At 35.1% G+C, this 17369-nt stretch overlaps 2 protein-coding genes across 2 annotated transcripts in view; one reads left to right on the top strand and one right to left on the bottom strand.

Moving 5' to 3' along the window:
• Positions 1-963: 963 nt before the first annotated feature.
• Positions 964-17369, top strand: part of LOC108733403 (solute carrier family 41 member 3-like) — a 51314-nt gene continuing 34908 nt past the window's right edge. Inside the window, exon 1 of the mRNA XM_018464567.1 lies at positions 964-1053. The gene's annotated coding sequence lies outside the window, so the exon portion shown is untranslated. The remainder of the gene's footprint in view (positions 1054-17369) is intronic.
• LOC108733441 (carbonic anhydrase-related protein 10) overlaps positions 11703-17369 on the bottom strand; it is a 258247-nt gene continuing 252580 nt past the window's right edge. Inside the window, exons 9-10 of the mRNA XM_025981143.1 lie at positions 12606-12686; positions 11703-12400 (exon numbers count right to left, since the gene is read on the bottom strand). Of these exons, the coding sequence (XP_025836928.1) occupies positions 12332-12400; positions 12606-12686 (150 nt within the window). The 3' untranslated portion in view covers positions 11703-12331. The remainder of the gene's footprint in view (positions 12401-12605; positions 12687-17369) is intronic.

Raw genomic sequence — 17369 nt, 5'->3', positions numbered from 1 at the left:
CTTTAGAATAACATGTAACTGACTGAAGTTAAACTAAGTACTTGTAATTTACTCGCAAGAAATCGAGCTGTATGTCATCTTACAATTACCAGTGATAGTGCTTCCTTAATCTGGGAGCAAAGCATTAGAAATGAACAAATTAATGTCTTAATAACAGAATTCATATCTCGTATGAGAGTAAAACCAATCAATTAAAGTACAAAGGGGGCTGTGATACTATACGCTTCACGGAAGCAGATGTAGCAATTGTGCAAATCTATTACGGTATTGAAGCAGTAATTAGTTACTGCAAGACTGTGTAGGTATACTGAGAATTGTAAGAATGACTGATTTCATATTAGTTAATTATTTACCTACTGTACGGGGTTGCAGCATACACAAATGTTTCAACCAGTATAACAAATTGAAAATAAGTCTGGAGAAATATCGAACACAATAGCAGACTCCAAACATTTCCCATTTACAGTGTTGGATTTAATAATTGAAAGTGCCATAATATATAATAACATCAGAAGTCAGCTCCACTACTCACACACAATGGTTCTCGAACATTGCAGAATGTTCCAGTCTAGTTTATTTGGAACATACCAGAGGACAACCCTAGACATTCGAGAACATTCTAGTTGTGAGTAACGCTAGAAACATTCAAGAACATTCTAGCACATTCTCAATTATTCTAAACTGGTGTCTGGTAGCTGCTGGATGATCCGCGAACCCACTCGCCCACTAAAGTGCAGATATTTCGAAGATTATAATAGATTCTAATCATTTTTTGTCGCTATAATAGATTCTAAACCTTTTTTGGACTATTTTTAACTTCTATATCTCCCCACTACTGAATAAAAACGCCGTTATTTATGTATCGGTATTGATTTAGATTAGAGTTTTAGTATTCTATATGTACTTGGTTTAGTTCCACAGAACTTCATTTGATTTTCGTGTACATAAAGTGTAAGTGCGGAAGTTTTGTTTGTGGTTTTCACTTTGTTTATTAGAGTTAATCTGGAAGTCACAGGATTTAAAGCCTCTAAGCTGAATAGATCATATCGGATGGTAATTATTTCACTTTTAATGAGAATAGTTTATTCTGTGGTGAAGTAAACCGGGATGAGCGAAATGGCGAGTAGGTATGTATACAAATGAACATGCTCAATGGGATTGAAACACTAGTAGGTTGTAGAATCAACCGTGCGTTTATCTGACAATGTATATGTGACTGTTCATTTGAACGGGGGGTGGCTCTGTTGGAAGAGGGGGAGAGAAAGTGGAGTGTTGATTCCGTTAAGTGCAAAGCAAACTAATATCGCCGACAGGATGTATTACCAGGCACACAACATTAACTTACTTTATTTGCTCACATACTTAGTCGAAGCCGATACTGCTGGGCGCGCGGAAAATAATAGAACAACCCCGGCGTGTTCTAACCGGCAACGACGACGACGCCGCCGACGCCGATGCGGTGGCGTCACCGACTACGACGTATTATTAAATTTACATTACGTTGACTTTCACGTAATTGTTTGTTTATGAGGAGATGGGGAATTGTATGGGTGGCGGGCGCGAACGCGGTGGCAACGCGGAAAGATTTATTGTCTCCGATGGAGCGAAAGACGGTGGCAAACACACCAAAAGCTGACCCCCACATTGACAAACATCACCTTATGTCACGTTATTTACTGCCGGGACGGCCTCCGGTGTCGCTCCATGTGTATATACGGCGAATAATAGCGAAGGGAGTTAATCAAGGACAGCGTCGCAATATAAAAGGACGATTTCACCGAAAACGTAAATGAAGATTTTTTGCCAAGGACGGGCTGGGACGTAACCAAAATAATTTGAAATCTGAGACATCGTCACATATTATCCGAGACGTAAAAGTGTACACTCCTGTACACCATAAATCCTTTTCATGGAAACAATCTGTAGAATCTACATCCAATAATCCCGTAAAAAATACATTTGCCAATCTTTTAGAAATTGAAATTGACAATGGAATGAATTTAGATAAGAAGATTTAAATAAAACGATTTGTCTATTCAACGACTGATAAGGTGCTTCTGTTTCTTATTTTTTTTGAAGAAAAAGTTACCCATAATGAGTTTATAAGTTATAGTTGGTAACTGCTGCTATTTTATTAACAACGGTACAGATTTGGTCCAATTTAGTCTAAATATTATATTTATAAGTAAAAATTGTAAAATTATATCCAATAGTATCTATCTTATTTGAATTTTGTTATCGAATTTGTATCAACATCATAGGTTACATCAAAATGCGAAAAAAGGCGAGACAAAATTAAACTTTTCAAAATATGATCTTGTCATCAAAAACAATGAAAAGTCGGGCCTTGCCGGTAACGCTAATTTGAAAACGAGATACTGACGATCTTCAGCAAACGAACTTGACGAGACAAGTTTCTCACGATCATGATCTCAAAAGAGCGCCTTGTTTTTAATATTGTGGTGGTTTTCAACATATACAAGACAATATCGGTGTTCTTGAGTCTTGCGGTAACTTTACTGTCTACATCATGCACGCTAAGAAGTCTGAAATGCAAGCGTGATTGTTTTACGTAGATAATAACGAACCAAACCGAACTAGTGTTTTTCCTCAATTTTAGAATCTATACTCGTATATATATCTATCTAAAGTCGTCTTAGTTACACTATTTATAACTCAAGAACGGCTGAACCGATTTGGCTAAAAATTGATGGGGCACCTTAGAACCAGGAGAAGGACATAGAATACTTTTCATCCCGTTCCCATAAAAAAAACATGGTGTAAGAAAACGCTACTGACATGGAATAACAAAAAGCAACTGGCAGCTAAACGTAATGTTGTCTATGGTTGAGTATAGTGTTCTATTTATAGTTAGATTTACCTGAAACTTGGCTTTAATGCTTTTCCATATAAAATTAGTGATGTACATACCTATTTCAATATTTTACAAAATTCTACCTCTGAAAGAGATTTGCAAATATTGCATGTATGTTTTTGGTCCGATTTACTTGAAACTGGTTAAAAAATCTAATCTCTGTTGGGGGGGATGAGTGATGATGAGGAGTTGCAATGTTTAAAAGGAACATATATTATTTGTGGTCAGAGTTACTTGAAACTTGGTCTTAATGGTTTCTCATTTAATTTCTGAAAGACCTATCTCGACATTTTAAAAAATTCAACCTCCAAAGGGGGGGGGGGTAAAAAGGTGTTGCAATTTTTGTTTGGGACATACTTTATTTGTGGTTGAATTTAATTGAAACTTGGTATACATGCTGTTTGATATTATTAATCAAATGAAAAGAGGTTGTAACGTTTCCATGGGGTATATTTTATTTGTACTCGGATTTACTCGAAGGTTGCTCATTGTTGAAATTAAGCAAATACGTGTTTTAGCAGTTTTTAAAAATCAACCCTTAAGGATGAAATGTTGTTGCTACGTTTGTATGTGAAATATAAGATGGCGACATTACTTACAATAAAAACGTTGTAAGGGTGAATTGAGAGTTAAAAGGGTTTATGGAGAAACAATATCAATTTCTGCGAGCGAAGTCGCCGGGAAAAACTAGGTTTTTATAAAAAATATAGTTTTTGCTGTTCTAATAATTCTTGGAAAATAAGGCCTACGGGTGAGGTACCTATCTGACCCATTTTGTTGTTAATTAGTTAGAAAAATATTGTTGTCATCTTTTTCATTTTCAATTTTGAATTTTCGAATACATCAAAAGTATACGACACTGTATTGAAGGATTTTTATAATTTCGAAGATATTTACCTTCTATTTAAATGCAATACTCTGCTTCTCCGATTCGTGTTTATAACTTATTGATTCTTAAAGCTTGCCGCCTACTGCCAGATATAAATGAAAATATTTTCCTAAGTACCTACACCGGGTAGAGTTGATAAATTTGCACCGAGTTGAAATGGTTCGATGCGGGCTGGAGTAAAGTGGATTTGAAACTGGGAACCGGCGCGCATTGGCATCGAATAACCGAAGAATCTAAATTTTAATAAACTCGATATCATCTATCTGTTCCCGCGGTAATTTATTCGAAAAGTTATAGCTCGAAGCTGAAAGGCAGACAAGAGAGAGAATCGAAGCGGGCTGCGTTCCTACTTTTATGTCCGATATCAGTTTGCGGTAATTACAGGGATTCCCTTATAATTCCAGATTCCCTTCCCGATAATAAAACGGGCGAATCGCAGAAACCGTGCACGAACCATGCCATCCTGAGTCAATTTTCCATCTTCCGCGAAAAAATTTATCGTTCTTCTGGGACACGGTAAGGGCCGTAAAACAAAATAGGCTTGTTGTTTATTACATCCTGCTACTGTTTTCACGTTAGAAAATAAAAGACTCAAGGAAAAGCGGTATACGTTTCACATACATGCACACACACACACACATACACATATCAACCCTTGTAGCATACTCGTATACTTTCACGACCTCGCACATGTATATATATATATCAGTCAACTGTCCGCCCAGGACAGAGTGGTCCTTTATTGAACTTGAACACGTCCGCAGCTTATTTTGTTGTCATAGCGAAACAGTTCTCCAAACAGAAACAAACTATTTACGAAACTACTAAGAAACTAGTTGCAGTAGTAGGTGCAACAGTGAGAAAACGCTGCCATAAAATACGGCGCAATTAGGGTAGTACTTGCTGAATCGTATATAAAAATAAAAACTTCCCGTTAACTACAGCAGTAGGTAGCGGAAATAACGACAACGAATTTTTAATAATTTTAAATTATTTACCTAACGAAATCTAAAATAATATCTTGGTTTTCCAAGGTGTTACAATTTTCTTAAAATATGTTTGTAACTTATGCTAAAGAGAAAACTTTAGTGTTACTTTTCGGAGTAAGCTAAATAATACTAATATTTCTATTTAAAAAAATGCTAACCGTACAAATTATGTTAATGTTTTTAGATCATCATCATCATAAGCTCGTCAGTCTGTTGGACACGCACCTCCACTCTTTCCTAACCAGAGCTAATCTTCGCATTTCCCTAAGACGAGAACATTCCAAATCTTTAACTATTTCCGAACAGTGATCTAATCTAAGTCTACTTCTATGCCTCTTAACTTCTATTTCTCCCTTTAATACGTCTCTGACTATCCCTTCATGCCTGAGAAGGTGTGCTACTAACCTATCTCGCCTATTTCTTATTGACTTCCATAGAGTCCTCTATTCTCCTATTTTTTCTAAGGGTGTTATCATATTTATAATCATTGTTAAGAATTGGCGTTTAGACTTATAATTGGAAAACTAGGCCATATGTGGTTACACTTTTACTTTGTTTTAGCTGAAATTATTTAGTGTAGTGTAGTCCAATAATATCAAGCTAAAAGATATTACAATTGCGAAATTGCCATACCAGCGATTTGTTTATTTTTGGAATGTTTGTAGGGAGTTACACATCCCAATCTGATTAGGTACTTCAATATTAGAATGGAAAGGTGTCGCTGATTATTTTTGAGCGAAAATTGTATCCTTGGGCAGTACCACGTCCGTATGATAAATCTCTCGAGTATTCAACGTTTAAATTGACATGCAAAAATGACAAAGGGCAATAAATTTGAAGACTTAATCTTAGCCCTTCCGGCGTTTCTTAGAAACACAGTCGTGACTTCTGTATTTTTTCCTTAGGGGATACAGACGTTATTTATTACCCTGGGGGAGATTTCTATCGTGGAAGAAAGCAGGACAACGATAATTTTCACATTAGACGTACACGTTTTGAATGTAAATTGTCTCCTAGATGATGATAACACTTTTTCAAATGCTTGAAGGCGTTCATAACCTTATTCACATACTTGTTCTTGTATATGGTTACATCAAATAAATTAGAAATTATTCTGTAGCATTCTTATTTATTTATATATCAAAATCATAACGAAATTTTTCATCACTACCCGAGATAAAAATGTTCACTCTCTCAGAGTCTCTGAAAGCGAGACTCGAGTCTCTCTGATGTCGCTGAGAGAGACTGTCGAGAGACTGTCAAAAAAACTGTTTAGCGTCTCGGAACGAGAGACTCAAGTCGCTCATAGAGAGATCCTCATTTCGTATCCAGTCTCTGAACGAGAGATTCGAATCTCTGAACGAGAGACTCGAATCTCAGAATTAACAATTTTATCGTTCGGGTCTCTCATACAGAGACTGTGAGAGATCCATAAAAACATCTAGGGAATAACTGAGAGACTGTGAGAGACGCTCTCAGAGACTCTGAAAAACTCTAAGAGACTGGAGAGGGACTGAAAATTTTTGTCTAGGGTGGTCAACAAGAGCTAATCAAACTCTAATGAGAATTACGTATTCTTCAATAAGTAGGCAGGTTATCTAAATAATGGTCTTTATGCTTCTGTATGGAAAACAGTATATCTTCTAAAAATATTGATATATCTTTCATTTGCTTCATGTCCACAATTGCTTCCTGATAATGTCTTATTACGAGGGGCCATTTGGAACTCAAAGTAATTAACAAATTTAAAAACTAATCAACGATTTGATTGATTTGAAGTCACTCTTTATAGTTGCAGCCAAATAATAATGAAGGACATCTAGGGTTCCATTTTAATTTTACTTCTTATTCCTATTATTTAAGGTTTTCTTAATATTTCGTTGGCTGGCACGTAAATTTGTGATATTTTTGTTATTGAAGTCCATTCGGAAATTTTATTATTTGATTGCGTTAAACTTTGATGACTCAAATTCCGCAGAAGTTAGATTCGAGTGAAAGAATATGACGTGTAATATTGCACTTAGCCTGAATATCAACTAATAAAAATTGTATGGAAGTAATAACGGATTAATTCTAGAAACGGCTTATCTAGAGCTATTTCCTGGTATTACAGTTCCTGGCCTTAATAGAGATTTCCTTCTCCATAATGGAACGTATTTCCTTTGGCTGAGCTTAAGATGGTTGAAGCATTTATGTATATGTATATATACTGCAGAATAATTTTATTTAAGACTATTTCCGCAACAACTGTTGAGATATATGTATATAGGGTGTCTTACAGTATAGTTATCTCTTGTTTTCTAAGAACTATTTGATACGGAACAACTTACCCCGGTAACTTTTAGCCCCGCTCTCCCCTACACCGGTTAAATTTTCTTAAGGAAAGGGCTTAGTACGTGTTAAAAACAATATGTCCGTCTCTAATGATAAATACAAATAGATTAAAGAATGCTATAAACTTACATCTGTAAATTTTGGCGCAGGTGCCGGGTTAGCATTAATTTAACCGTGTTGGCCACGTCTTGTAACTCCAGGAGTACTGTTACTTATTGTATATCATAGAAAAAAACTTATTGAGCAAAATGTAGTACATTAGGGAAACCGTCACGTGACATTTCCGTGGAATAATAGGAAAAGGGTAGGCTTGGAAAATTGCTCTGAAGACGTATCTTGCCAGTAATTAACGAGAATGCGGTAATAAATTAAATCAACGTAATAAGTTTTTGTGTTTCAGATTCATTAACTTGAGTGAACAAGTTTCGATGAGTTTCACAGTTTGAAAAAATGTTGTTTCTATTCTTGTTGAATGCAATTACCGCTACACCCTTAAACCACATGTAAACAAGACATGTTTTACGTTTATTGTTATTAAAAAATATCCAGTCGTTATTTATTTACTTTAGATTGCCATTAGTTTTTACGACTCTTTTGTGATGCTGAGCTCGAATCGGTAATCAAAATTGCCTGGAATATATCTTCAGAACCTAAAAAATTCCTTTTTTAACCTTATGATACTACTACGATGCACTGAGCTGCCCGGCGTGATCCAGAAGAGGATCACAGTTTAGCTCTCGGAACCAGACCCTCAGTTCGGTTTTGGATTCATGCATTTCTGCAGTTTTCATGAATCCTTTAGACAGGTAATATTTTGAGGATAGATAAATTTTAATTGATCTTCTGTTTTTCCTTCGTATGTCTTATATTTCTCTCCCTAAACACCAACCCCAATTTCCACGATTCCTAAAAGAAGTGTTTCGAGGGTCTTCCGCCTTACCCTCTGGCGTTACAGTAAAAGGTGTACGTCGGGGGGATTGCCCGCACACTAACATCAGTAGCTGATGGAAATAAAACAAGCTTTTCTTCTTTCCCCTAGTATAGTAGGTAATGTAGAATAGTACAAACAAGAAAGTAGTTACATCAGACAGACTTTCAGTTTGACCTCATAGTGTCCCCATCTTACATGCCAAATGATGTTAATTTGGATCAAAAGTCCAAATTTGAGTTTGTGTACGAAGAGTGAGAAACAGGAACAAGATTCAACAAGAATAGACCTACAGCACAAAGAAAGTTTTGATTTATTCTTTTCCCAAAACTAAAGAAGCTACGTCAGCAACATAGCTAATTGTAATATTGATATTTTAAAACCCATTGACGTTCTGATGCAACTCTAAGCCCAAATTAGAATTTGGTCACAAAGCAACGCCAGAGATAACCGCTCTCTGAGTTTCCTGTATATTAATAATTTTCCCAAAATGATCATAAATTGTATCTTTTGGTTTTGAATTGTAAAACACACATTGAAGTACCTTTGAATCTTCATTCGGAAATAAGAAAACACATCGGAAATTACCACCCCATGGATTCTATTCTGTTGGTTTAATATGTTATATGTAAGTTAGAATACGTAAAAAGGAGACTGTGTTGTAAAATCGATGATTGAAGACAAGAGACGTTGTTTTGGCCTCGATCCTTACATTGAGGCTAAATTCGCATTACTTATTCTTCGGAAGAGTGTAAAATTTATAGAGACAGTTTTGCCGATAGTATTTTTACGCCTTCGCGAAGTCTTTCTGCGGTGGGTGCACGAGAAACTTTAAGGCACCGTGTCTTTACTTTTACTTGGATGAAAGAGGGCGGTCGTCGCCTTCGCGCTAGCGGTGGTCGACGAGCGTAAAGTAAGCAATAAAATTTGCAGAAGCGAACGAAGCTCTGTGGATTAACTGTTTTTCTTTCTTTGAGATTTATGTTCGTACAAATTGTATCAGGAAGATCTAAGGTAATTCGGAATGGGACATAAATTCAAGACTCACACGCACGAGCTATAAATGCTAAATTCAATACAGAGTAAGTGAAACAAGCGGTGACGCGGAGGGCGGCATAACTCAGAGGCGTGGGACGTTTGGCGGTGCAAAACCGGATTTTCCATCTAAATCATTTACAGTCGGCTTTCCTTCAAAACCATTGTCCGCGATTCGGGTCGAAAGCGTTAAGTTTTATTTCAGACTCCTGTCGATGTTTAATGGCTTGGAATATTGAAAGGGCTGGCTCTTTTTAGACTTCCTCTAATGCCTTCTTTTGTCTAATTGAGCGCCGTTATTGTATGAAAACCGACTTATAAAGCCTTCCGTCATTGTATATTGAAAAGGCAACCTTTTATTCTTAGCAGCTAATGAACAATAACGAAAGTTTCTTGGGCTACGATCCAATAAAAATTTTATTATGTTGCTCTTATTAAGGAAATGCTATTTCCTAGAAGTTCAGATTTAAATTTTAATTGCTAATGATCCTAATAACTATAATTTACTTTTCAATTTCTATATTTATTGTCTTTTTATAATAATGCAAATAGATTTTGTAGTAGTTTATTTCCTGGTTCCTTCGTGTTTCGTCTAAAATTTACGTGGCAAATATATCATTACTTTTATAATCGGAATCAGATTTTTTATAGTTGTTACTATTCAGCTTCTAGTATTCTCGATTTTAAATATCACCAACACAAGACTTTTCGAATTAAGAAATAAAGCATCTGGTTTTTGTACCAAGTGACCGTCTTAAACAATCATCATCATAAGGTCGTCAGTCTTAAGACTGGGTGGACACGCACCTCCACTCTTTTCTATCCTGAGCTAATCTTCGCATTTCCCTAAAACTAGACATCCCACATCCTTAACTATTTGCGAACAGTAATCTAATATAGGTCTACCTCTACTCCTCTTAACTCCTGTTTCTGCCTCTAATATGTCTATGACTAGACCTTCATGCCTGAGACAGTTTCCTACCAACCTATCTCGCCTATTTTTTATTGACTTCCATAGAGCCTTCTGTTCTCCTATTATTTCTAATACCTCTTCATTTTTAACCTCCATCATTCGCCTATAACACCATCTTTCGAACGCTTCTAACCTTTTCTTTTCCGCCGCACTCACTGTCCATGTTTCACACACTTACAGCGCCGCGTTCCAGACACATACCTTCAACAATCTTTTTCGAATTTCTAAATTAATCGTTCGCAAGCATAGAAGTGACTTTTTTATTGAAGGCGACTCTACCCTGCGCTATCTCTCTCTGCTCTCTTCTCTTAAACAAACAAATAGGCAAACCGACGACCGACGGAATTTCAGAATATCTTTGTTCTTTTGTTTTAAAAATCATCTTCATCTCTTCATTATTAGCTCAGACTTAGTGTAAAAGATAAATTATATCATTAAAAACAACTTTATATACTGGAAATATATAGCACATTAAAACGTGACAATGTTTATATAGGTGCCAGTATGATAAAAACTACATTATATCGTAAACATTATTATTGTAGATCTCTGAATTTCGACAATTTTCGAACTAAGTCTTGATAAAGTCAATGTTTAGTTAGTGTTATTTAAGGATATTGACCTAAATTGGATTAAACTTTTTAAACATAACACATATTCCTAGCGTATTTCTCTACCTGTAATGTACATTTTATTTTATGTGTACTATGTACTATACCTACTTATAAAAGTATCACTTACCTCTTTTTGCTCTTCTATTTTTAAATCTTATCATATTCCATGGAAAAGGAAGGGATGAAGAGAAGGTTAAAAAATAGCCAAAATAAAAGTAATCATTTATTAATTAATAAACAATTTTTGTGGCAATACTTCCACTTGAAGCATTTATCAACATCCTACAATAATTGCAAGCTGCGCTTAAGGTCAAGCGTTTTCCTTTTTATGGTTTTACAAAAGAGCACAAAAGAATATGGCTAAATTCTGCCAGAAGGATATGGTAAATAGTAAATTTATATTTTCGTTGCAGACATTTGTTATTAATTATAATTTTTGTTTGTTTTTTAATGGAAATCAATATGTAAACATGAAAAAATCTGATATTAGATTAATATCACTAAAAAAATCCCTCGTATCATATCACATATTATATTACAATGATATACTTCAGTGGTTGCATACAAATGATAAATATCAATATATTTATAGAGAAACTTTGCGAAACAATGGATTGTTTATTTAAGCCATGGAAGACGTTGAAACATATTATTATATAGAGGACACTGATAAATAAAGCAATAAAAGGCAATAAGTGTGGCTACGCATTTCTTGGCACTGAAGTATAATCACCCTAGAACCTAGACAAAAATTTTCAGTCTCTCTCCAGTCTCTCAGAGTCCTTCGGAGTCTTTCAGCGTCTCCCATAGTCTTTTACAGTCTCTCAGTTATTGCCTAGGTGTTTATATGGATCCCTCACAGTCTCTATAAGAGAGACTCGAACGATAAAATTGTTAATTCAGAGATTCGAGTCTGTCAGAGAGAGACTGAATGAATAAAACTGAAAAATTGAGAGACTCGAGTCTCTCGTAGAAAGACTGGGATCTATGAAATAAGTTGATCTTAGAAAATTTTAACCATGTCTATCGAGACACCACTTATTGAGAGATTCGAGTCTCTCGTTCAGAGATTCGAGTCTCTCGTTCAGAGACTGTATACGAAATGAGGATTTTTGTATAAGCGACTCGAGTCTCTCGCTCAGAGACTCGAGACAGTTTTTTAGACAGTCTCTCGACAGTTTCTCTCAGCGACACCAGAGAGACTCGATGAGAGACGGAGACTCGAGTCTCGCTTTCAGAGACTATGAGAGACTGAACATTTTTATTTCGGGCATGTAGGTACTTCCTCCAATTTTGATTCATCCTTAATTGAACTTTCCGACAAATTTCTGCAACGACAAATACTTTCAGGATATGTTTCAATTCAGAGAACGACCAGGCCATAAAAAAGGTGGGTACGTAAAATAATTCACTGATTCTACTTTGTACGTATTTAATTAATCATTGCCTAATAGTCTTTTTCACGTGACCGATGCATTTTCTGGTTCATTTCTTTTTTTTATTATTATTTTTAACCGTTAAATTTATTACTTTCATTTATTCTTGTATGTAGTCATTTACAAAGTGATATGTTTGATTTCTCCACAGTTCGAACTTATTAGAAACACTCACTGGTGTCCGACGCTGAGGTCTTTCTGATCAACCAATTAACCGATTTTACTTTACATAAAGTCTCTGACTTTATATCGTCTTCCTCAGTGCTGCCTCCAACTGTTGGCTTTGTAGTGAACATCTTTGTACATGCTAGGGCACTGTTTCCCATTCTGGAACAAATTGAGATAATTAAAAAATAACTCAGCTCTTAACTGCTGTTTCATTACAGTTCAGTGACATAAACAAACACTGTTGTCAATTTATTGAAACAAACCGTTACTGTACATACAGTACTTGATGTAGTTTTACTCCTGATGATGCTCCAACAGGGTGAAATGTTTATTTGGCAATTAAAATGTTAGAGAAGGGCCTTACCAAGGTATCCACTTGTTCAACTATATTGATGACGCAGCTTATTAATCGGATTAGGCTTTTGGTTAGTAATTTATCATGGATCTGGGTCGTAATTTTTATTTAATTGTATCTCATCAGCACGTAATGGTAACTTCCGATAAATTACTGACCAAACTGACCACCTTATAGTACAAATAATAAAGTAATGTAAATTCAGTACATGCAATTTAAAGCTACGCTTTGTTCAAAACATTTTGAGAGTTCGTTTAGTTTAGGATATTTTTCATAATTATCTCAGTCTCTTCATGTTTCGCCTTTCTTACTAAGAAAATTCGCTACCGAAAAAGCACTTGTTTGTGTTTACTTTATGATTTTATCTTACAATCAATTAGGATTAAAGAAAATTTCTTCTTTCGACTTATAAGTCCCCTTATCGCATGTTTTCGATTAATGAAATATCAAGGTCCTTTATTAAAAAATTACCTTTTATTTCATGACACCCATTAGTTTACAAAGACGTATGTCGTGGAGTCAAAGGATTCACTTTGGTGCACATTGATTGTACAATTTCTAGGAGTTTGTGTTTTATAACTTACTTGCCGTTATTGGATATTGACTAAATAGTAGTTACGTGTTTTTATTCTTCGATTCCTCATTTAAGTAAGCAGGATTTTAAAAATTTCCCTCTCGCAGGTACTTATAAAAAGTTTGCAACTGTCTTTTAACCTTCAGAAGCCTGATTTAAAAAGAATTTATGTCCAAACTTTTTGGATAAAAAATACTGATTTATTGATTCAACAAAAGCATCTCTAAATAATCATCGAACTACTACCTCATTCATTACACGTACACTCTATCAACTAACATCATCATTGTCATCATTATAGGGGCGTCAGTCCTAAGACTGGTTGGACACGTACCCATTGGCGGATTATCCATAAAGCAAAGTAGGCATATGCCTATGTGCGCAAGCTTAAAAAGGGGCGCGCGCGGAAATTTTTAAACCTTAAAAAAAAGAAGTACCTAAAAAAAATTTGCAAAATATATGACCGCCAGAGGGGCGCCTATGACGTGCTAGCCTAGAGTGCTCACTTAATCTGCCTCTGCACGTACCTCTTCCTTATCCTGAAATAATCTTCACTTTAATTTTTCTAGAACTTGAACATCCCACATTCTTAACTGCTAGTGAACAGTAATCTAATCTAGGTCTACCACTATTCGAATTTCTAAATTAACCGTTCGCGAGCATAGAAGTGACTTCTTTGTGTTGAAGCTGACTCGACCCTGTGCTATTCTGTTTTATATCTCTACTACTCGTTTCATCCTGAGTTATCTGACTTTCTAGATACCTACTGAAAATCAGCCATTTCTTCCAATTTTTAGTCTCCTATCTTTATATTCGCTCTCTCCCTACTCTTTCTTCCCTTGCATTTACATTCATACAATACTGTTTTGTCAATACCGCATCCTTTTTATTTAATCCTGTCTCTAATTTCTTCTTGCTACTGCTGTATCATCTACAAATCTAGGCATATTAATCTTTTCTCCCTGTATGTCTATCCTAAAGTTATCTTGTGTTTAGTGATGTTTATCGCGTCTGCGATGTATAGATTAAAAAGTAGCGGTGACAGTGTGAATCCTTGTTTGACACTCTTCCTAGTATTTACTTCTCTACGTTGCTGCTCAATATCTATAACAGCCTTTTGCTCTTTATATCACTCAATCAATATATGTGTTTCATATTTTCTATAATTTTGAAATTTGTATGAAATATTAATCTGAAAATTCATTTTTGAATTTTTGACCTACTACACGCTACCTCAAATTAATGAGTTCGATTCCCGGCGGGGGTGTGACAACAGCAACAATTTTTCGCTCATTAATTTGAGGTAGCGTGTAGTGGGTAATGAATTTCCAGATTAATATTTCAAATTAAACTAACTCACTTCTAAAAAGTTGTCTAAAATTGTATGTATGTTCAATCATACTGTATTCAGTATATATAGTCACATTAATCCGACGGATCGTTAACCTTGTAGGTCGGTTGGTCGTTGTTGCTGTAGTACTACCTCTCGTAGTTTAGTGGTCAGAACATTGGTGCGTGAAGCCAAAGGTCCCGGGTTCGATTCCCGGCGGGGGTGTGACAACAGCAACAATTTTTCCCTCATTAATTTGAGGTAGCGTGTAGTGGGTAATGTATTTCCAGATTAATATTTCATATTAAACTAACTCACTTCTAAAAAGTTGTCTAAAATTGTATGTATGTTTGAATTTGATAGGGATATCACTAAAGTCTTGCTTCCGCAGGGTAATTGAACCTGTCCTTTGTAGTTAGTAAAATGCTAACTGCATTCTGCTAACCAACACCTTTTACGTGTGATGATTTTATTGCACTTGTTAAAGGTGTTTTTTTTTTCAAAATAGAGAGCCATTTGTACGTTAAACTGTAAACAATGCAGAGCGATCAAACAGGCTGTGAATAGTTACGTCCGTGTGTATTTGTGTGCGTGAATTTAACACATTGACAAATAGCGTTTGAACAATCTACAGTAAACACGTGCCAGTACCGAATTATGGGGATGTATTTGTTGTGCTAATACCTGTTTAAACAGTTGGTTTGGTCTGATTTGTGGCAATTAATTCTATACAACGTTAATTGCACACATTATTTTACGAATGGGGACCAATTTATGTCTGACATGTGCGACAATGGAATTGGGACATTGGTTAGTCATTTTTGATAAAAAATACCTGATAATAAATTCTATAATCCATTGTGGATTATCTATGTCTCCTTTATTATAATTTAGATATATTTAGTTCCATAATGGGTGGAATTTTTTTCAATAAAGTAGGTAGCTGACGCACAGAAACGGTATTTTTAAATTATTTACAGCAAAACTATTTGAATTAGATGTACTTTAGGCATCGTACGATAGGCATCGAAAACTTTTACGACAAATTGTCAGTTACTTTAATGAGGGTTATGAAATTCATTATTGTTGATGTTACAACTTATTTTCTATTTTCTAATGAATATCGAATTGTTTTGAATTGGTAAGCATACCTAACCATGATTCTTAAATGAATTTAATTGTTCATGATTTTTTAACCAGAATATGCAACTTATTTATTATTATTATTTTTGTAATTTATTTAGCAAAATCGTTTTAACAACCAGATAATTATATTTTCTGATAATAAATGGTCAGCCATTTTTACTTATGTTATCTGTCTTTGTTGGGTTTAAGTCTGGGATTAGCTGGATTATTTTGAAAAAAGTTATCAGAATATGTTAGGTACTAGTCTATCAACAAAACAACAAATTAAAAAAAAAACAAAACAAATCCTTACACATCCCACAACGCATTATCCGAAAAGAAGGAAAACTGAAAGAATATTTCTTTTCAGATCAACTGATTGTTTTGGTCAGTTTGTTTTATTATTGACTCTACTAAAAAAATTAATCGTAAACAAAGCGAATAAAGATGAGTTCGCGTTTGTCTTATTAGATTCTGCTTAGAAGAAATGCAAGGATAATCACTAAACATAGATTCCTTGTTACAATTAATAATTTCGGTAACATTGCTAGATTGCTTTTTGAAGTCAAATTTCTTTACGCACGGCAGGGTAAGTTCGTTTCATGCGAGTTGCTATGTAACGAAATCGTGCAACGGATGTCCCCTCCCTCTACTCGGCCACGTAGTCCAGTTCGTAGTGGGGATCGCTTGAGCCGTGAGCGCGCTTCAGTGCAAAGTTCGTTACAGGCAACTCCGGCATTCATAGTGTAAAAATAATACCATTAAACCAATTCCTTAACCCCTATCCCGGTATGTTTGTGTGTTTGAAGAAGTTTCACTTCAGTAGTGTGTTGTATAATTACACGTTGTATTTTTTTCTTACTAGCTCTTTCTTACAGTAAATCACTTCACTGTATAAAGTTCAAATAAGAAACTGCTCAATAGATAAGGTCAATTTTTGGGCCTTATAGTAATAATATTACTTAATGTTGGTGTAGTAATAAAATTTCATTAGCATAAGGTCCAAATAAGAACCCCTTAGATGATATGAAATAAATTTTTGGAGTTCTCTATTTAGGCCCTATAATAATAGTATTATTGGTCTGAGGCCGGCTTGAGGCATTCCAACAACTTACCTCAACTAGGGATAGCCCCTAATTTTTCAAATGATAAACTAATTCAGAATAGTTCTGGCTGGTCTTATTTAGACTATTCTTATAAGGAACTCAATAGATAACTGTTTGCTTGTCCATATTAGGATCTAATTCGCTTTAGGGTATGCCTGACTAAACCAAGAAGATTTTTAGTCGGGATTGAGTGAGTGGTTGGATCGAGTAATAGGCAGTACCATGCAGAACTTTCAGTGAAAAACCTAGGAGTTTAAAGTAATTTTGGTTTGGTGACGGTGTTTTGGTCCATTAAAAACTTAATCCGGACTAGAAATTTTCTTAATTTATAGACAGGCATACTCTAAAATTTACGACAAACAAACGGTTATCTATTGAGTTCCTCATAAGGATACTCAAAAGTGAGCTCAGCTTGAACAATTTTGATTTAGATTATCATTTGAAAAATTAGAGGCTATCCCTAGTTGAGTTTAGTTATTGCAGTAGGTACCTTAGTCGGGCCTTAGAACAATAATATTATTATTATAAGGTCTAAATAAAGAACTCCAAAAATTTACCTAATATCATCTAAGGAGTTTTTATTTGGACCTTATGCTAATGAATTTTTTTTACTACACTAATGTTAAGTAATATTATTA

This window comes from Agrilus planipennis, unplaced genomic scaffold (genome assembly GCF_000699045.2).
Source record: "Agrilus planipennis isolate EAB-ADULT unplaced genomic scaffold, Apla_2.0 scaffold1, whole genome shotgun sequence".
In the NCBI taxonomy this organism is placed as follows: Eukaryota; Metazoa; Arthropoda; class Insecta; order Coleoptera; family Buprestidae; genus Agrilus; species Agrilus planipennis.
The sequence above is the reverse complement of the archived record's forward strand: the minus strand, read 5'-3'. Positions and strand labels throughout refer to the sequence as shown.